Source organism: Chenopodium album, chromosome 23 (genome assembly GCF_948465745.1).
Source record: "Chenopodium album chromosome 23, dcCheAlbu1.1, whole genome shotgun sequence".
In the NCBI taxonomy this organism is placed as follows: Eukaryota; Viridiplantae; Streptophyta; class Magnoliopsida; order Caryophyllales; family Amaranthaceae; genus Chenopodium; species Chenopodium album.
In genome coordinates this window covers 28,430,669-28,432,410 of record NC_137856.1, presented here as the reverse complement: position 1 = coordinate 28,432,410, position 1,742 = coordinate 28,430,669, and the positions used below count along the sequence as shown (strand labels likewise).

Below are 1,742 nucleotides of genomic sequence, written 5' to 3'. Positions count from 1 at the left end.
GAAGATACTAATTCCATTGAAAAAAAAAAATCACACCGTGATAAATATAATTATACACGGGGATTCCCTAGTAAACACATTACAAAATAGGAGTATAAAAAATTAAAAAGACCCTAAGCTTTCCAATTGATGGTGAAGCCATTGGGGATGGCAAATAACCATACTCCTATATACTAAGAAAAAAAAATTGTAATACTACACATAATTCTTTTTTTTTTTTTTTTTTTTTTTTTGGAATTTAATAAATTGGCTTCTCCATAGCATTATCCAAAATAACATATTATCTACATGGACACAAATGCCAAGGTGAAATGGGCCAATAGAAGGAAGTGGGCCCAAATGGGTATGAATAAGATAACCCAAATTGAGGCCCAATAGATTGGAGTCTGGAAGTCATTGCATATTGCAGGCTCCAGTTTTGGACTTATCTAACATAGACCACATGACCTGGACATCCTCGTATGTGCATGCCATCACCTCTCCATGTAGGGCCATCACTGTATTTTCATTTTCTGTTCATTCAATCATTTGCCAAAAAAGATAATTAGATTCATATATTCCATTTTTGTAAAATATAATAATACTTCACATAATTTATACCTAGTTATAGTAAAAATTAAGCATAATTTATCACAAATTAATTTAATTACTAATCAAGAGTAAATAATTTTTCTATTGGTTGGATGTAGCAAGGAAATATTGTACATCAATATTTGCGGTTAATCCAAATTTTATTGGTCAAGATTAATACTCCCTCCGTTTCTTAAAAACTGTTATTATATTTTAAATAGTCTTTACAAGATTGTCTTGTTTCCAATTGCGTTATTGATGTCGGCACAATTTCTTTTTACTTGATTTACTACCCGCTATACCACAGAAAATAAATCCACCTACCTTTCAATAATACAACTCTTAATAAATTAAACATTTGAGAAATCAACCCCTTTAATGACATGAGGGATATTAAATTACTGCCAAACTAATAACTAATTTATCCTAACAAATATGTTATCCTAGCTAATAGCTCAATTTTACAATTGAAAGTTCATATGACACGAAAAGACTGATTTAACCATCTATACAGTCTATTCGAATTTAGTTATCACATTAATAGTTCAAATTATACCACCACGGCAACAAATACTCAAGCCGCGGCAAACAACATATGCATAAGAAACTAAAAAGAGAAAGAAAAGATGTAGTACCTTGCTTGGATTTCTTATCCTTAGGAGGTTGATGGTTAAGAAAGGTGCAAGCTTTTTTGAAAGGAGAAGTGATTGTTTTAACCCAAGATGCTGCCATATTCTCTTTTTTCTTTTTCTTTTTGTGTGAATAATATATATGATGAATGAAATTATATTATGCTTTTTCTTTGCTGACAATATAGATAAAGAGATGATGTTTTGATGATATTTTGATGATTTTTATTTTTTAGCAATATGGACTGACCTCCATCAGTTCTTCAAGATGGGTCTTATATATACCAAGATATGTAATAGCCCCACCTCTCACATTTATTTTAAAATTCCAAATTTATTTAAAATAAATATTATAAAAATAAAAATAATTATTATAAAAAAGTGAAAAAAATAGTAGTAGAAAGAAAGATAAGGGTGTGGAAAAAGGAAGGCAAGATCCGTGAGATGAGCCAAAGAGGGAGGGTGAGAAGAAAGAGGGAATATGACATGATTTTATAATTTATAATATTTATATTATTATTAATTAAAATAATTAAATTATTT

At 29.3% G+C, this 1,742-nt stretch overlaps 1 protein-coding gene across 1 annotated transcript; it reads right to left on the bottom strand.

Annotated features, from left to right (window-relative positions):
• LOC145607273 (uncharacterized) lies at positions 1 to 1,510 on the bottom strand. Its single transcript, XM_081662986.1, has 2 exons — positions 1,206 to 1,510; positions 1 to 512 (listed from the first exon to the last, which is right to left on the bottom strand). The coding sequence occupies exons 1-2, from the start codon at positions 1,300 to 1,302 to the stop codon at positions 394 to 396; spliced, it is 216 nt and encodes a 71-aa protein (XP_081519112.1). The 5' UTR covers positions 1,303 to 1,510; the 3' UTR covers positions 1 to 393.
• Positions 1,511 to 1,742: the final 232 nt, after the last annotated feature.